This window comes from Benincasa hispida, chromosome 5 (assembly GCF_009727055.1).
Source record: "Benincasa hispida cultivar B227 chromosome 5, ASM972705v1, whole genome shotgun sequence".
Classification (NCBI taxonomy): Eukaryota; Viridiplantae; Streptophyta; class Magnoliopsida; order Cucurbitales; family Cucurbitaceae; genus Benincasa; species Benincasa hispida.
The window spans coordinates 6782142-6798807 of NC_052353.1; the positions used below are offsets into that span (position 1 = coordinate 6782142).

The 16666-nt window shown below is 35.9% G+C and overlaps 1 protein-coding gene and 2 long non-coding RNA genes across 6 annotated transcripts; 1 reads left to right on the top strand and 2 right to left on the bottom strand.

Moving 5' to 3' along the window:
• Positions 1-515: 515 nt before the first annotated feature.
• LOC120077656 lies at positions 516-5575 on the bottom strand. 3 transcript variants are annotated; one of them, XR_005481807.1, is made up of 5 exons: positions 5132-5575; positions 4972-5040; positions 3773-4279; positions 1413-3565; positions 516-729 (listed from the first exon to the last, which is right to left on the bottom strand). It is a non-coding gene; the product is annotated as an uncharacterized LOC120077656 (long non-coding RNA). The 3 variants fall into 3 exon arrangements; XR_005481808.1 differs by having other exon boundaries at positions 516-1480; positions 1573-3565; positions 5132-5574; XR_005481806.1 differs by having other exon boundaries at positions 516-3565; positions 5132-5573.
• A 1415-nt stretch (positions 5576-6990) lies between these two features.
• Positions 6991-11629, top strand: LOC120077470. Its single transcript, XR_005481754.1, has 3 exons — positions 6991-7397; positions 9131-9203; positions 11420-11629. It is a non-coding gene; the product is annotated as an uncharacterized LOC120077470 (long non-coding RNA).
• LOC120077469 ((-)-kolavenyl diphosphate synthase TPS28, chloroplastic) lies at positions 9135-16411 on the bottom strand. Of its 2 annotated transcripts, none has more exons than XM_039031347.1 (14): positions 16269-16411; positions 15629-15718; positions 15413-15501; positions 13943-14427; positions 13431-13654; positions 13196-13316; positions 12997-13109; positions 12697-12926; positions 12350-12465; positions 12162-12260; positions 11827-12075; positions 10813-10942; positions 10241-10435; positions 9135-9999 (listed from the first exon to the last, which is right to left on the bottom strand). In XM_039031347.1, exons 1-14 carry the CDS (start codon positions 16357-16359, stop codon positions 9760-9762), a joined length of 2472 nt encoding a protein of 823 aa, XP_038887275.1. In that variant the 5' UTR covers positions 16360-16411; the 3' UTR covers positions 9135-9759. The 2 variants fall into 2 exon arrangements, with proteins under 2 accessions (XP_038887275.1, XP_038887276.1); XM_039031348.1 differs by having other exon boundaries at positions 15629-15698; positions 16269-16304.
• Between the last annotated feature and the right edge of the window lie 255 nt (positions 16412-16666).

The following is a 16666-nucleotide window of genomic DNA, read 5'->3' on the forward strand; positions in this document are numbered from 1 at the left end:
TTAGTCTGTCGTTCGCCCGTCGAATTCGACCAAGATCGCCGTTCGCTAGTCCGCGGCGCGCCATTCGTCCTCATTCATCGATCATTCGCCTGTCGGAATCGATCGTTCATCCTCGTTCATCAATCGTTTTCCATCATCATTGACTTTTGGTCGTCAATCGTGGCTCGCCGAGGTAAGTCGCTAGTTGTCTTCTCGTTGATTTTATCTCCCATTCGCTGTTTGCTCCCTTCATTTGTGCCACACACCAAGATCTAACCGCCTATATAAATCCGTGGCGACCATGGCTAAAGAAGAATAAGAGATAAAGATTGAGGGTTATTGTAACGACTCTAGTTTCCCTACCACATTCTATAACGCTACTTCATGCATGCATAGGTTTAACCATACAATTTCTTTTAAACCATCAAATAAAAGAGTCAAATTTTATTTAATAATGCTCAAATGAGCAAAGATAAGAAAACATAATTAAATAATAATAAATAAACTAAACAAAAAAAAAAGTAAAATAAAATAAAAAATTTACCATTCAGGGTACCCCTAAACCCTACTTTAAAATGAAGGCAATTAAATAGTCAAATAATAAAATTTATATATTTTGCATGAAAGTGTAAAACATCTAACTCTTAAACCAAACTTTAAGACAAGATACTAAGTGCGGAAGTAACAAATCATCCTAATGGCCAGGTCACGGATCTCTCTTGTCATACGCCAGTCTGTCATTACCCTTACCTGAAAAATAGGGAAAAGAAGGGGTGAGTATAAAAATATACTCAGTAAGTAGCCCACTACTGGGCCTACTTAGTGATCTGTTAGTCTTTCCATTGGACCAAGATGCACAAGGACATCATAGACATAGGCATAAGCATAGGCATAAGGGGCGAACCCAAAGGCACGCTTTCATAAGTAGTGATACAAAGGTCACAGACATAAACACAAGTGGTCATCCCAAAAAGGACACCGTACATAAGCATAGAGTATGGGCTCGAAGGTTCACACATGCGATGTGCATAGCCCAATGGTAACACTAACAACCATTAAAATCTCATATGGACATAAGCATACAAACAGTCAGTACAATCCCAGACATCAATCAAGGCCATGAATCAGCATCAAACTTTAACACCGTTACCCAAACATCAACTGTACCACAGTCTACTCATACATCAAGCCTTATCACAGTCTATTCATATATCAACATTAGCACACTACCCCTAGCCTACTCATGCACCTAATCACAGTATCCCCTTAACCCTTACATCCAACTTCATCACAGTACGCATCATAGTATTCTCATACGTCAACTTTAGCATAATTACTAATAACAAATTTCATCACAGTTTACTCACATATGACATAAAAATTTCTCAGAAGGCTTATCAAAATCTTAGGGCAATCGACAGTAAACCACTTACCTTAGGATATGAACTAGCCCAAAACAAACCCTTGCTCCGCTCAACAACTTCCTTCACCACCACACGTTCTTGAAACCAATCACAAATTCCATGGTGAAGGTTAGCTAAGGTCCCAACATCTCAAGAGACAATGGGTTGCCAAACAAGGAACTGAACTTACCCTACTAGACAGAACGGTCGGAATCACCACGATCCACGGCGACCCGAACCAGTGACAAGTGGACGGAGAGGACGTCCGGCTGGAAATGACACAGCTCCGAGTTGCATCTTCAGTTGTCCGATCGACGTTTTGGGTCGACGGTGAAGGCTCGCGACATCAGTGTTTGGCGGTTTCGGAGTCGATCGACGGCGAAGACGAGGGCCTCGCGAACCCCGGCTTTAGTGGCTTCATTTGCGTCAGGTCAACAGACAGGGAAGAAAAAAAGGCAATGATCGACGAGGCACGACTAGAATGGCGAAAACTTACGCGGCTAGGGACCCACGGTCGAGCGGCGGAGTAGAGATGCACAATGAAGGGGGGCGTACGGCTGGAGGAGGAAGAATAAAAAAAAAATCCCTTTTTTTCTTTACATGCAACCTGAGGTCCCCACCCTTTAGAATCCTAATTCCCTCTTCCTTTTCCCAAATTAACTAACGGACATGCTTTTATCTTTTCACTTGCTATCATAATTTCTCCTAACGGTGTAGACACTGACAAAACATAACCCAAAGGTTTCAAAACTAACATGGCATACTTTACGAACAACGAAGAAATGAAAGAGTGGGATGAGCAAGAGTCAAACAACGTTAAGGCATAGTGTTCCAAGATTGGGAGCGTACCTGTCACCACTGTTCCCGAGTGCTCTGCTTCCCGATGACTGGTGGCAAAAACCCAACCCTTCTGCTGCTGTCAGTTTGAACTACCCTAATGCGAACTCGGGGGTTAATCTCCTACACTTTCAGAACCACTGCTAGGGCATTGGTCTGCCGTATGCCCTATTTGCTTACATCTGAAACAAGTCCCTGTGCCAATCAGACAGCGTCCCTAATGACACTTCCCACATGACTTGCACACCGGTCGTTCCCTCCAAATTCCTCCTGAATTCGTTGCCTGTCGTTAGGCCCTACTGACCTGCTTGTACTCTAGACCTTCTGCGGAGGTCTCGGAGCTTTTTGCTTAACTTTCCTTTTCTGGTCAGGGGTCGGTTCCTCCGTCAGGGACTTTAGGAATTCTATTCCTGAAGGATAACCCACGCGTGTTGCCGCTCGGAAGGCTGCAGCAAAAGTGGGAGGCTCCATAGCCTGTACAATACCTCGCACCCCGTCTCGGAGTCCTTACCCAAACCTTTCAACACTCTTTGCTTCGGTAAACACTAGGTCAGGGGAAAAGCAAGACAATTTGTCAAACTCCTCTTCATAATCTTCTACTGTCATGGTTCCCTACTTCAAGTTCATGAACTCAGTCTGCTTGTTATACCTTATATGAGCAGAGAAGTACTTCTCGTAAAACTGCTCCTTGAACTGATCCCACGTGGCTTGCCCTCCACTGCTTCTATCATTCTCTCAGCCGAGCGCCACCAGCGCTTGGCATTGTCGATGAGAACGAAAGCGGCACACTGCAGCTTTTGCTTCTCTGGACACCTCATGTACTGGAAGATCCCTTCAACAGTGGACAACCATAATTTTGCATTTGTGGGGTTTTTCAAGGACCCGTTAAACATCGGGGGATCATACTTCTTGAAATCTCGCAGGTATCTAGCTTCCAAAGAAGGGCCCGCCACGGTCCGACTCGTGGCTCTATCTTTGATTCTGAACTGGTGGTAACGGGACTGACGAGGATGGCGCCTGTTGTGATTGTATGTGCTGGGCTATCTGCTCGTCCACCATGCCCCTTAGTTGTCCCACCACGGCATGCGTGACGACGTTCCCAATAGCTGTAACCATAGCCGTATATTCTACTGGAATTTCTAAGGACGACGGTCTTGGCAGGGGCACAGTCGAAGCTCGAGGCCCGCTTCTTGGTCTAACCCTCTACCAAGTTGACCCGAATGGGACATGAGGTGGCGGGTCTCGTACCTCTTGACTCTGCACCTCGGGTTTTTACAGGTCGAGGTCCCACTCCCCAACTACTTTCCTGCCTCGACTGCCTCTTCCTCTAGTTTGTGGCGCTATACCTGGTGACCACACGTAGAACTTTAATACACACTAGCAGGGTAAACCATCAAACGACAACACACAAGTAGGATTTCATATATATATATATACATATATATATATTTCCCTAAAGGTTTTAAAACAACATACCTGCTGGTTGACGACAGAACACAAGTAGGATTTCATGTATATATATATATTTCCCTAAAGGTTTTAAAAAAACATACCTGGCGATGACGAAAGATCCATTTGTGGCCATAAGGAACAGATTAGACTCACGTTGTAAGTCAGTCTACACAACTTAAAACTTATGCTCTGATACCAACTGTAATGACCCTAGTTTCTCTACCACATTCTAGGACGCTACTTCATGCATGCATAGGCTTAACCGTACATTTTCTTTTAAACCATCAAATAAAAGAGTCAAATTTTATTTAATAATGCTCAAATGAGCAAAGATAAGAAAACATAATTATATAATAATAAATAAACTAAACAAAAATAAAGTAAAATAAAATAAAAATTTACCGTTCGGGGTACCCCTAAACCCTACTTTAAAATGAAGGCAATTAAATAGTCAAATGATAAAATTTATATTTTTTGCATGAAAGTGTAAAACGCCTAACTCCTAAACCAAACTTCAGGACAAAATGCTAAGTGCGGAAGCAGCAAATCGTCCTAATGGTCAGATCACAGATCTCTCTTGCCATGCGTTAGTCTGTCATTACCCTTACCTGAAAAGAAGGGGTGAAAAGAAGGGGTGAGTATAAAAATATACTCAGTAAGTAGCCCACTACTGGGCCTACTCAGTGATCTGTTAGTCTTTCCATTAGACCAAGATGCATAAGGACATCATAGACATAGGCATAAGCATAGGCATAAGGGGCGAACCCAAAGGCATACTTTCATAAGTAGTGACACAAAGGTCACAGACATAAACACAAGTGGTCATCCCAAAAAAGACACCGTACATAAGCATAGGGTGTGGGTCCGAAGGTTCACACATGCGATGTGCATAGCCCAATGGAAACACTAACAACCACTAAAATCTCATATGGAGATAAGCATACAATCAGTAGTACAGTCTCAGACATAAGCATGCAATCAAGGCTATGGATCAGCATCAAACTTTAACACCGTTTCCCAAACATCAACTGTACCACAGTCTACTCATACATCAAGCCTTATCACAATCTATTCATATATCAACATTAGCACACTACTCCCAGCCTACTCATGCACCTAATCACAATATCCCTTTAACCCTTACGTCCAACTTCATCACAATACGCATCACAGTATTCTCATACGTCAACTTTAGCACAATTACTAATAACAGATTTCATCACAGTTTACTCACATATGACATAAAAATTTCTTAGCAGGCTTATCAAAATCTTAGGGCAACCGGCATTAAACCACTTACCTCAGGATATGAATTGACCCAAAACGAACCTTTGCTCCGCTCAACAACTTCCTTCACCGCCACAAGTTCCTGAAACCAATCACAAATTCCACGGTGAAGGTTAGCTTAGGCCCCAGCATCTCAAGAGACAATGGGCTGCCAAACAAGGAATCGAACTTACCCCACTAGACAAAATGGTCGAAACCACCGCGATCCACGGTGACCTGCACCAGTGATAGGCAGACGGAGAGGACAGCGTGGCTGGAAACGACGCGGTTCCGAGTTGTAGCTTCGGCTATCCGATCGACATTTTAGGTCGACGAGAAGGCTCACGACTTCAGCGTTTGGCGGTTTCGGACTCGGTCGATGGCGAAGACGAGGGCCTCGCGAACCCTGACTTCAGTGGCTTCGTCTGTGTCGGGTCGACAAACAAGGAAGAAAAGAAGGCAATGATCGACACGGGGCTAGAATGGCGAAAACTCGCGCGGCTGGGGACCCACAGTCGAGCGGCGGGGCGGAGATTGCACAGTGAAGAGGGGGTGGGGCATGCGGTTGAGGAGAAAGAAGAATGAAAAAAAAAAAAAAAGAAATCCCTTTTTTTTCTTTACACGCAGCCCGAGGTCCCCACCCTTTATAACCCTAATTCCCTCTTCTTTTTCCCAAATTAACCAACGATTTTATTTTTCTTCCCTCTTTTTTTTCTTTTTTTTTTTTATAAAAAAAAAAAAAAGACTTTGGGCCGTCACAGTTATGTGTTATAAACCTTCATATGAAGATGGAAAGATGAAATGGACTTTGTTCATATCGTCTATATAGATCTGCCACACCAAGATCAAGGAGAATTTATCTTTTTTTTTTTTTTTTTAAATCCTAAATATATGTTATAAACCTCAGGGTAATATGCATTCCTTTACTTGATATATGTGAATTATATACTATTGTATATACCGTTGTTTATTTATGTGGAATATTAAGTCAATATGTGATTTATATATTGTGCGATAATTTATAAAGAAATTCGATTAAACAATATATACTCTTAATTTTGTATACTGTAATATCTATTTATCTTAATTTTATATTTGTTCCAAAGTATATTGACAATGTTTCAAGGTAATTTTTAGAATATAAAAATTAAATGAGTTTTTTTTTATTTAGATTTCATGTATATTGTGATATATACAAATTTTGATGTGTTGGGATTTTGATTACTTAAATGGATATATATACTGTGAATGAACTTTATGATATATATTGTGACTTAAGTCGAACATTAAGCCAATATTATTTATATATCGTGGTATATTTCGAATATGATTTATGTCAAGCATTGAATCATCTTTAATTTATATGGTGTGGTATATTTCATATATTGGTTAGAATATTTTCAAATACCTAAAAAAATTATATGAGATGTATTTTAAATAGCCATGAATCCAAAAAAAAAAATAAAAATAATGAAACCAACGAAAATAAAAAAATAAAATTTCATTAAATATATTTTCTTTCTCCAATTAAATTAAATAGAGGAAAAAATCTCAACAAATAAATGCATTTGTTTCTCTCCAATTAAATTAAATAAAGAAAAAATCTCAACAAATAAATATATATTTTCTCTCCGTTTGAAAATATGAAAAAAATCATATTAAATACAACTTCTGTCTCCATAAGAAATCCAGTTTCTCTATCCATCGTTAAGAAAATTTCAAAAATATAAGAATATATATAAAAATTGGAAATAAAAATAATAAATAAAGATAAAATTATCCAAAAATAATATTAAAAATATTTATTAAAAAAAAATTAATTTAAAAACTTTTTTGAAATAGGTGGAGTAAAGAGGATGTCTTACCTAAAAATGTCTTGTTTTAAATTTGGCGTAGATTTGTTATCTTTTGGGTTATTTTACAATTGGTGAAAGTAGGCCTAGGCAATTTAACATATTGGGCTCCATTTTTCCTTCTCGATTCATTGTTATCTTTCTGGTGGCCCATATTGAAGGACAAGCGTCAACGAGCTTCTTCATCATAAGGGTTGAACCCAAGGACATTGCTGGGCTCGAAGCCTTAATTCACTGTCCACTCCTTCCCGTTCCAGAAAAAGAAAACAAGCAAATGTGGTGAAGAATCGTAGCAATGTCATCCATTGTTATGCTTTGAGGATTTTATGGATGTCGCATTCGCAAGAACCAAGAAGGAAACAAGACAAGATGCACTAAAAAATGCAACCCATTTTTGTTTGTCTTCTTCCCAATCCCGGACTCCCAGTTCTCTCTCTCTGTTTCTTAAATCATAAAAATATTTTGTTCCCATATCCCAAAACCCCAGATTTTCGAACACTTAACCGTATCAAATGAAACTGCCACACAGAGAGAGCCAACAATGCCAGCCCATCTCAGATGGAACGCTCAGGGTGCGCTTCACATGCCTCCCAATGCCATATCACTGGTCAGTGCTTATCGAATCCACTGATTTTGTTCTTGCCGACACATTGCATCCTTTCATTCTTTCTGTCGTTTCCTTAAGCATTTTGTGGTTTAAGAGTTCCGTATACAATTTCTGATTTGCCATCTTGATTGTTAATCTAATAGATGGATACCTCTTTATTCTTTGAATGTAAGATTTATGCTGAAATTATATTGTGTACAATAACATCTAATGATATCTAGACAAGCCCATAACTAGATTTTGTTGTCTTCACTCACCCTTGACTACCCAAAAAATATATCCAAGTAACATTCTTATATGAAGTGGCATTAGCACTATATGGGCTTCGTGATTACATCATCTTTGTTTGAAAATGAAATCAATCATATCAACCTCCAGATTTGCAATGTCTGAACTAGATATTTTGGGTAATTGGTCTTTAGTTGATTACAATTCATGTGTCTCGATCAATGTGCTAATCAGCACTATGGGGAGAACAGATTCGATAGGGAAGCTGAGAATAAAAGTGCACCAAATCCCACAGTTACTCCATAGATGTATTAAGAATATATTAAATGAATTAGACTTAAACATCTGAAACTTTTGGGTTGTGGGATGAAAAGAAATGAGAAGTTCAGATTCCTAAACTATCATTTTCCTTCTTTATTTGATTTGAACCAAGAGTATTGAAAATGTATTGATAAATCTTTTTTAAGTCTGACAATTTAGATCCTGTTTAATACTGATTTTGTGTTTTTTTTTTTTTTTTTTTTTTTTCCAAAATCATACTTGTCTTCTTACCATGATTTTCATAATATTAGAATTTTTAGTTAAATTTTAAAAACAAAAATAAATTTTTTAAAAATACTTTTTCTAGCTTTCCAAAATTTGCTTGGGTTTTGAAAATAAATTTAAAACGAAGATGACAAAACACAAAAACTCATAGATGATGAAATGCTTGCAAGCTTAATTTTCAAAAACAAAAAATTAAGGTCTTTTTCGTAACCATTTTTCATTTGGTTTTTGTTTTTGAAAATTAGCCTATTTCTTTCTATTTCTTACAATGATTTGCATCTTAATTTTCAAATTTCGGCTTGATTTTTTAAATCATTGGCAAAAAGTAGATAACAAAAGAAGAAATTTAGTATAGACTTAATTTTTGAAGACAAAAACTCAAAAACCAAATCGTTTCTAAACAGGGCTTATCAAACATGTCTTTTGACTCTTGAATTCAGTGATTATTTAAGAGGCCTTAAATTGTATAATCACACTTTAAGATAGGGATCCATATTAAATTGTATAATCACACTTTGAGATAGGGATCCATAGTCTTTCGCTCAGAACAGTATAGAAAATGTTGGTTCTAGAGTGGAGAGTTGTGGTATACTTTTGAGCTGACTAAAATTTTGTCAAACTTTTATGTCTCATTTGGTAACTATTTGGTTTTTTAAAATTATACTTGTTTCACACCATTTTTTAATTATATGTTTTTATTTTTTTTCCTACAAACATTTGAATTTTTAGCTTTTTTTTTTTTTTTTTTTTTTTAAAAAAAGAGTTTTTAAAAACTATTTTTTTAATTTTTAAGTTTTGGTTTAGATTTTAAAACACTCCCAAAAGGTAGACAACAAAAACATTAAAATCAAATTATAGAAGTTGTAGTTACCAAACGAGGTCTTAGTTTAAGTTTTACTATTGTTAGCACCACTCTCTCCATTGGTGCATTCTTTGACTTTCTCCTCTCCATTTTGCAGGAGAAACTCCAAATCAGAAAACGCACATCGAAGCTCAACCACAAACCTAGTCAACCTAACTGTGTATTGCGAGGTACCAATTCCATTGTACTTAATAGGAGGGAATACCAAGTATTTGTTGATGCTCTTTTCCACATCCGGAAGCCTAATCTTAGGGAATATATGTAAATGTTTATATGTATTTATAGGTTTTGAGAAATTCCACTTATCCCAAACACTTCACGTGTTTGTATGTGACACATTGTCTGCCATTGTTTCATAAGGCAGCCTGTAAACAGGAAAAACTATTACAACAGAAAAATTCGAAACAACTTCCCTTCCAAACATTTCTATGTGGTTTGCAAAATACATCTCCACTATCTTATATTACTGCAACCTACAATCTACCTTATCCCATTAACTACTAGACCAATTGTTTAGAAGCAATTCAAATCGATATCGATTGATCGAGTTGTCTCACATTAAATCGCTGTCAAAGCAGCAATGATTTGGATTTTAAAGATGATGTTTTCTTTTATTGACAGACGAAACATTGACCAAAGTTTTTGTGTTCCATGAGGTGAAAGGATATACAAAAATTGACAATACAACATGGCTGTGGCTGTGCTGTGTGGCTAGGCTAGCTAGGATTAGAAGACTCTTTCAAATAGGACCTTGGCAATGTGGTAGTTGATAGTCCAAGGATCGAAATAGGCTGCATAGTACAAACTTTTTGCTACCGTTAGAAATATGTGCTTGATTTGCGAGTCAATGTCATTGCCATCTAAGGAGTTTTGGATCACCAGCTGCACAAGTTTCCTCATGTCTTCTTCTATCTCTGGGGGCATTTTGTTGTCTGTTTTCTCCTTATAGATACCACCGTTGGTTACCTGATGGAATAAAACAAAGCTCAATTATTATTATTATTTTCTTTTTTTTGGTTGTGCTTTGGCCTACCGTAAAAGAACCTAAGTTTCAGTGTTATACGAGGCCAAGGATTAAGCTGGGCGAAAAAAGGAAGGTCAATGTGTGGCAATGTGATGAATGAATTAAGGGGGAAAAAGGGATGGGGAATATAATCTTTTATTATGTGGGGTTGCAATGGGTTGTGCCTCTGTATAAAACACTCACCTTGTGCTTTTTAAAGTGACCAAGTTGATGGCACACTTTGTTTGTAAGGTAGGAAAGTTTCTGATATTGAGGATTGGACAACAGATCCTCCAAAGTTGAACAGCCCGAGTTGAGAATTATTGTTTGGACCAATAACTCTGCCTCTTCCTTGTGCACATCTCCATCCTCTTGCCACTTAAACAGCCATTTTTTCCACTATATTTTAATCAATGAAAACATTAATAATTAATTTATCAAGTACCAAATACAAAATTAAAATACTCGAAGTTAAACTATCTGCATTCTCTTGGCCCTATGCCAATGGACAGAATTTCTCTCTGTTGATGATTGTGATGGGAATTTCTCCCCTTTGCTTTTGTATCTACTTCATGTCTACTCAGTATGTGTAGTTTGTGATAGGGTATGATGTGATATGTATTTTTCAATTTCGAAAATAGAAAAGAGATATGAAGGAATTGACTACTATTCAAAAAAGTTGTTGAGAGACTTGAATGTAAGTAAAGTGTTGAATGGCATTATGGAGTTAGATGGTGATGTAAACAAAACAAAACAAAAGCAAAACGAAATCTCACAGCTTGATGCAAATGGTGCGTGATGTCGAGACCGTGTGACACCAGTATATCCAAAGAGATATTGGTTAGGGTTCGAAGCAAAATCCCAACTAGTCCTTGTCCTCCCTTTTGCTGCACATTGCTTGATCTCCTGTTAAAACAAATCCCAAAATCAACGACTTTTCAAACACCCATATCTTTATTCTTAGACACATCACTTGACTTCTTTTTTCCACCAATAATTGTCCCACACAAACCCACACCCAACTTCTTCTTCTTCTCCCCATTCATTCTTACAAACACAAAACAATTGAGATTTTCTTCAATCATGTTCATTCATTATCAATAATAACCCATCTTCCTTTTGCTTCTTACTCTCTTTCCAAACTAGATTCCCAGTCTCTCAACTAACCAGTTAATGATTACTAACCAAGACCAATGAGATTTTTCTTTCTTTTTACTTTTTGCAAGGTTTAGAAAATAGAAAAATTAAAGCAATAGAAGACAAACATGTAGGAATGTTATGGAATAAGGTCTAGTAATACTATAATTAAAGGAGTTGGTAGATATGATAAAGGCTAGACGTTTTTATTGCTAATTTATATGCCTGTTTTCTTTTTTATGTCAGATTGGAGCTATACTTGGATCCAGATGTGTGTGTGTGTGTTTTTTTTTTCTTTGGTAATTTCAAGGCAAGGAATTAGGCATTTGTTTTAGAACTGTTCAAGATAGTATATTAATGTGTTGTAGTGTGTTATTTTACAGTGTGACAAAGCATAAAACAAAATCCCCACTATTGTTGTACAAGAATATAGATTGATACACAAGCATCCACAAAGATATTGACACAAATAGAGACATAGGATGCTACAAACTTTCCCACATAATGGTAAGCAAGAAATATATAAAGTATAAGATTTGTGGAAAAAGACAGCAAAATAAATCCCAAAGTCGAAATTATAATAATCAATAATAATTAAAAAAAAATCATTTGAAAAATAATAATTTGTTATTGTTAAAGAAAAAAAGATGTACCATGCATTGTTATCGTAAGATTGAGAGGCATCCAAGGTTGTAAATTGTTGGACAAAGGCTCGTCGTTGGTCGGCATCGGCGTCCTTGAAATGGGCCTCGATGGTGTCGACCAATGCAGCCGTTTTGGTCCATGCAAGCCTCTCATTAGCCCGTTCTGGCTCGAAAATGCTACACACTGCACCAAAATATGAGAACAAAAGGCTCGTTCTTCTCATTCCATAATCTCGAAGCTTGTTCTCTGTGTACCATCTATTCAACAAACCGTAATTAACTATTAATCAATCAATTTCTTAATCATGATGAAATTGATGATAATATTAGTAATGTTAACTTACTTTTGAATATCAACCCACTCAATCTGATGCAATAGTTGGCAGTTGTTGTAGTCCAATTTTGCAAGCTCCAAGTATGTGTCATTGTTTACCTTAAACATCCTAAAATTATAACGATACATCGATTCATTAAGAAGCTCACCTTTTTATATGTAAATTATTAAAATTGGATTCATAAAGTGGGTAGAGACCTGTATAGAGTTTTGCCAATCCAAACATCATTTTTGCCACCATACTGTTCTATGTAAAGACGAGTCTCGACCCGAGGCAAGCTCGCAAACCATGGAACTTCGAGAGCGTAACCAACCTGCAATAAAGGTTTAAAATATCCATTTTGACATCAGTATTAAGATTTAATAAAATATTTCTCCTATTAAGATTTTTTTTTTTTTTTTTTTTTTTTTATATATTTATAATTGTTAAAAATTGTAGTTATATACCTAATTATTAATAGTAAAAGTGGTAGTCATCAACACTACAGTTATCATGTGTATGTAATATAAATAAAAAATAATGAAGTGAGTTAAAAGAGTATGACCTCGCCGGGTAAGTCCTTAGTGATGATCCACTTGTCCAAAAGCTCATTAGCGGCCTGTTTCTGTCTGAGGAATTTGGAGGAAAATTGTTTTGCGTCCTCAAGAATTTTCTCTCCGGGGAACATTACCTGATCGGAAGCCCGGTACAGGTTGAACATTCCGGTCACCGCCTGCGTTGACTGCCCCGCGATGCACACGAACTCTCCATCTTTCTCGAAATGCTTAAACACATCTGTAAATTGTAATTAATTAATTCCTTAATTATTCCAAATCATTAATTACCATATATTTTATAATTTTACCCGCAGAAACATCGTGGCCGTACAATCTGAGGAGTCTGAATCCCATGGCTGTGTCGTCTATATCGTGAAATTGCGTATTTCTTGCCCAACATATTCCTTTATCACTCCAATGTCTTGCAAAAAATAGACGATAATTAATCTCATAAATCAACTGATTAGAGTATTTTAATTGAATTGAATAGAATAGAATGATTAATACCTCCGCACATAATTAACACACTCAACAATTTGTGGGTGAAAGTATCTAGAAATTCCAAGTCGTTGCAGTCTGTCCACAGCCCAAATATGTTCGAACAAGTCCACAGGGTACACATTTGGAACTGAAAAGCAAGCGGGACCCGTACGTGTTAAAGTGTTAAAGATAAGATAATAGATTCAAGACATTAATTAAATTAAAAAAAGAAAGAAAATATTTGATTTAAAATTAAATTTACCTCCACCATTAAAGTGGTTGACAATGGATTGCAAATATTTGAAGCAATTAGGGTGGTCGGTTTGCATGAGTGCAAAGGCAGTGGAGGCAGGAGAACTCAAGAAAGAGCCATCTTGACATTGCAATTTGAGAAGCTTTTCCCAATCCAAACCCTCCATACCTTCCATTCCTTCTAAGCTGTGTAATAGTGTTGTTCGCACTTTATGCATTATTTCTTTTGGTATCCTGTTTTGGACAAACATTTCTTAGTGCCTTCCCATCCCATTTTCTTATTATTTACCATCCACACCCAACCCCACCCCATCCCCTTCAAATCCCTTTTTTTTTTCAATTCTAATTATTACTACACATCAATGTCTTTCTAAAAAAATTTCCTACACTAACCTTTCTATATAATTGCTATATGATTGAAATGAGTAGTAAAAAATATGGGTGTAACTCAAAATGCATTGAAGTATGACTATACTACAAATGTATATTATTTGGAATTATCATTAGTAGTAATTGTAATACCTGGTCAATTTGATGTTCCTTCGATGGTTGATCTCTTGCAAGATGGGGGAGTGAGTGGGTATTTGGAGGTTAAGTTTTTGAGCAAATTGAAGCAATGAAGGGAAAGCAATCTCAAAGCCAATAGGCATGTGCTCGGCATTTTCATGTTGAAGTTTGGAGATGTTTTGGTTAAGGAAATCCATTCCTTTGAGAGACTTTTGGGGATGGAGATTCCAATACTTCAAAGCTACAACACAAGCCAATGTGTTGAGAATACGATCATGAGCTGAGAAAATTTGGCCGTCACCCCAAGACCCATCTGGGAGCTGATTGTTGGCAATCCATTCAAGCGAAGATGGGAACTGAGGAGCATTTTGTTTGCTGGTTGGTATTAGAGCTACCCAAGCTGTGTCATAAGCTGAGATGCTTATGTCACCATCGTCCATTGAACTCAGCATTGACTTTATCCACTTCACTCTTTCTTCTATCTCTTTTGAAATCAACACCTGTCATTTTAGTATTCTTATTTACTATTAGTGTTATATATTGCAAATTTTAATGCATACATTTACGCCATGTTTATTCAAGTGAAAGTGGTTAATTGAAAAAGTGACTCCACTTCAAACTCATCGACAAGCGAAGGACGACCAATTGATTTATGTTTTTGTTAATATACTGCTACAGTATAAGAAGTATGAAGTTGCCACATTTATTGTAATTATTATCATTTAGAGCTAAATGGTACGTGGGAGATTTATAATTCTAAATAAACATAATAAAAAACAATCGATGAACACTAATTTTCATTATGAGTTGATAAACGAGACCTTAGTTCTTAAGTTTTGCGTTTAGTTTCAATTTGGTTTCTCCGATTTTTTACTAAATATTCATTTTTCGTCTCTAGTGTTGATATTTGTCCATTAATTTTTAAAATAATTGTTTTTCATCTCGACGAAATTGAAACAAACTCAAAACTCGGAGATAAATTTGTAACATTTTGAAACTTAGGAATGAAGTTGAAATCACTTAGAAAACTAAATGGGTAAGATTTTAAAATTTGGAGACTAAATGAATACTAGACTCGAGACGTAGTGAGACAAAAAAAAAAATAATAATAATAATTATTGTATTCATTGAAAAGGAAAATGGAAAAAGAAAAAAAGTTTTATGAGTTGAGCCAATCCGATGACATGCAAGGAGAGTTGAAAATATGTATGGAGAGTATAAAATGCGGTGCATGATGGACAAGTAAGCCAACGTTAATTAGGGAGTTTCGGTTATATGCTTTATACGTAACAATACGCCAAAAACATAAATTCCAGATAACTCTGACATTATTATATTACTTCCATTTTTACATGCATGCCATGCCATGCCAACAACAAAAATTACCAAACTAATTTTAATCCCAGGTAAAATGGTAATTTTCTTTTCCTTAATGCGTAAGAGAATTAATTTAGCTTAAAAAAAAGGGAAATTAAAGAAATGTACTTGAGGAGTAGTTTCTGATTGTATGTCATCCTCCACAAATTGATGCCACTTTATAACTGGCACACCACTTTGAAGCACATCGCTGTACTCTGCGGGTTGGTGACAACAATATATATATATGATTATATATATATATATATATATATATATATATGTAATTTTCTTAATAATTAAATGAAAAAAATGGGAAGGAAGAGGGAAAAAATGGTGTATTACCTTGAGTGGGAGGCTTTAGAAATGGCATTGATTTGATGATATTGAATCTTCTGCTTGATTTGTCTTTAACCTTGAATAATGAACACCCACCTACATATACATATATATATATTATATATATATATATATATATATATATATTATATAATATATATATGTATGTATGTATATTATATGTACCATTTAAATGTGTTAGATTTTGTCTATAATTAATAATTAAAATTGGCTTATTTTCCCTCGGTGGCCACACTTTAGTACTTGGAAAATTAAATATATCATTAACATATGTCTTTTTTTTTAGTGTCCCTGCATTTTTTTTCTTTTTCTTAAAAAAAAAAAAGAAAAGTATTCCTGATATTTCTTTTATGGAAATATCAAACATCATACCAACTATTGTTGAAGTAAACTCCCTTTGATTATTCCTTATATTCTTTCGAGGACCATAAGGACCATAGGATACATAATCTCATTATTTGTGTAAAAAAAAGATTGTCTTCATTTTTTTTCTTTTTGAGAAATAAGAAAAAGGGGCAGTGAGTAAAAAAAAATAAAACATAAAAAAAAAAACCCATATGAAAAAAGCTGATAAAATGGGAAGTGAAGAAAAAAGAGAAAAATAATAAGAAGAAGAGGAACATACCAGGTGGAGGGAATGAAACATATTGGGAAGAAGAAGAAGAAGAAGAAGAAGAAGAAAGAAAAGGGGAAGAAGAAAGAGAGAGAGAGGACATGGTTTGGGTTGTGATGTTATGGTTTTTATTTTTTTATTTTTTTTGTGTGTGTGAATGAAATGTTTTAAATATATATACATATATAAATATATAAATTGGGCGTTATAGTAATATTGTGTGTGTTTGTTGTTTGGACATTTATTTTTTTAAAAAAAAAAGGTAAAAAGGAAGGGAAGAGGACAGAAACAACTTCCCATGAGATTCCCGCTCTTAGGAATACAGCATCATCCAAAACCATGGAATTGAGGGCACACCTGTCCTTTTCCACCCTCTCCCTTTTTCTTACCATATATATATATATATATAT

What these genes read in the sequence shown, in the direction of transcription:
- LOC120077469 (XM_039031347.1), bottom strand. Translation starts at nt 16,359, where the DNA reads ATGTCCTCTCTCTCTCTTTCTTCTTCCCCTTTTCTTTCTTCTTCTTCT. An exon ending in TGTTTCATTCCCTCCACCTG is followed by an intron (nt 15,719 to 16,268) that starts GTATGTTCCTCT and finishes ATGTATATGTAG; the next exon opens with GTGGGTGTTCATTATTCAAG. An exon ending in TCTTACGATAACAATGCATG is followed by an intron (nt 10,943 to 11,826) that starts GTACATCTTTTT and finishes TTGTTTTAACAG; the next exon opens with GAGATCAAGCAATGTGCAGC.